This window comes from Sinocyclocheilus rhinocerous, unplaced genomic scaffold (genome assembly GCF_001515625.1).
Source record: "Sinocyclocheilus rhinocerous isolate Xijiao unplaced genomic scaffold, SAMN03320098_v1.1 C36351173, whole genome shotgun sequence".
NCBI lineage: Eukaryota > Metazoa > Chordata > Actinopteri > Cypriniformes > Cyprinidae > Sinocyclocheilus > Sinocyclocheilus rhinocerous.
Genome location: NW_015779334.1, coordinates 1 through 1,037, shown reverse-complemented (window position 1 = coordinate 1,037; position 1,037 = coordinate 1). Strand labels below are relative to the sequence as shown.

At 39.2% G+C, this 1,037-nt stretch overlaps 1 protein-coding gene across 1 annotated transcript; it reads right to left on the bottom strand.

Moving 5' to 3' along the window:
• Positions 1 to 6: 6 nt before the first annotated feature.
• LOC107735889 (basement membrane-specific heparan sulfate proteoglycan core protein-like) lies at positions 7 to 1,031 on the bottom strand. Its single transcript, XM_016547443.1, has 3 exons — positions 974 to 1,031; positions 442 to 542; positions 7 to 288 (listed from the first exon to the last, which is right to left on the bottom strand). The coding sequence occupies exons 2-3, from the start codon at positions 487 to 489 to the stop codon at positions 100 to 102; spliced, it is 237 nt and encodes a 78-aa protein (XP_016402929.1). The 5' UTR covers positions 490 to 542; positions 974 to 1,031; the 3' UTR covers positions 7 to 99.
• Between the last annotated feature and the right edge of the window lie 6 nt (positions 1,032 to 1,037).

The following is a 1,037-nucleotide window of genomic DNA, read 5'->3' as shown; positions in this document are numbered from 1 at the left end:
GCACAAAAATGGGGCAATGAAGGAAAGCAAAGAGGCGTGCAAATTGAGAAAGACTGAAAAACTAAAAGGCAGGGAGGTTTAGAGGAGATGTGGTGCCAATCACAAACCTGGGACATAGAGTCTGGCTGTGCCCTCATCCATGCCAAGCATATTGGAGCCCGTGCAAACATAGATGCCTGCGTCCTCAGGCTGCACGTTCTGAATGGTCAGGATTCCATTGAAATCCATGGCCCGGTTAGGCAGCTTGCCGATGCCATTGCGGGTCCAAACCAGGGTGTACGCTGGCAGCTACGAGAGAAGCACATGTCCTCAAATATTTTCATTTACAGTCATTCATACACACAGCCAAATCCTGCTCGCTCTCTCTGTCCCATCTGTTTTGGCAGTCAGGGAGGCTAAGATTATGTCTGTGATAGATGTCTGCGTGGATGACATTCATACCTTGCTTTTGGCTGTGCAGATGAAGCTCACTGTAGATCCCACATTCATACTCTGTAGTTTGGGCTCCTCAATAAAGACCTCAATCGGTTTGGATGGTAAGGCTGGTGTGGGAAATCAAGAAAGAAAAATGTTTTTGTACCTTGACCAATGTGTCCCAAAAAAAAAGGCAAATGTAATAAATATTAATAAATTTAAATAATATAAAATATTATAAAAATAAGATATAAACATTACCAATATAAAATAATAAAATACATTGAGGACACTAAAAGACTCGATATCATCAAATTTATACTCGTTTCATCAAATGTCTACATACTTAAACACCTCACATTATCCAAATTTACAACTATGTTCAATCCCAACCAGATTTTTGTTCTACTGTAAATGCAACTTGAGGGTAAAACAAGAGCAACCTTTAAAAACTAATTGTAAAATGTATTTTGTGCTGTCATACATTAAATCAGTGTTAAGTAAAAGACTAGAATAACATGCATATTGTGTTTTTTTATGGTGATGAAAAATGCCTTACTTGTAACAACAATCTCTGCTTTGCTTCTATTGGAGCTGCGCTGGTCTCGGCAGGTGCAGATGTA

Coding starts and splice junctions, on each gene's coding strand:
- LOC107735889 (XM_016547443.1), bottom strand. CDS start 489: ATGAATGTGGGATCTACAGTGAGCTTCATCTGCACAGCCAAAAGCAAG. Junction 289..441: donor TCTGCACAGCCAAAAGCAAG/GTATGAATGTCA, acceptor CTTCTCTCGTAG/CTGCCAGCGTACACCCTGGT.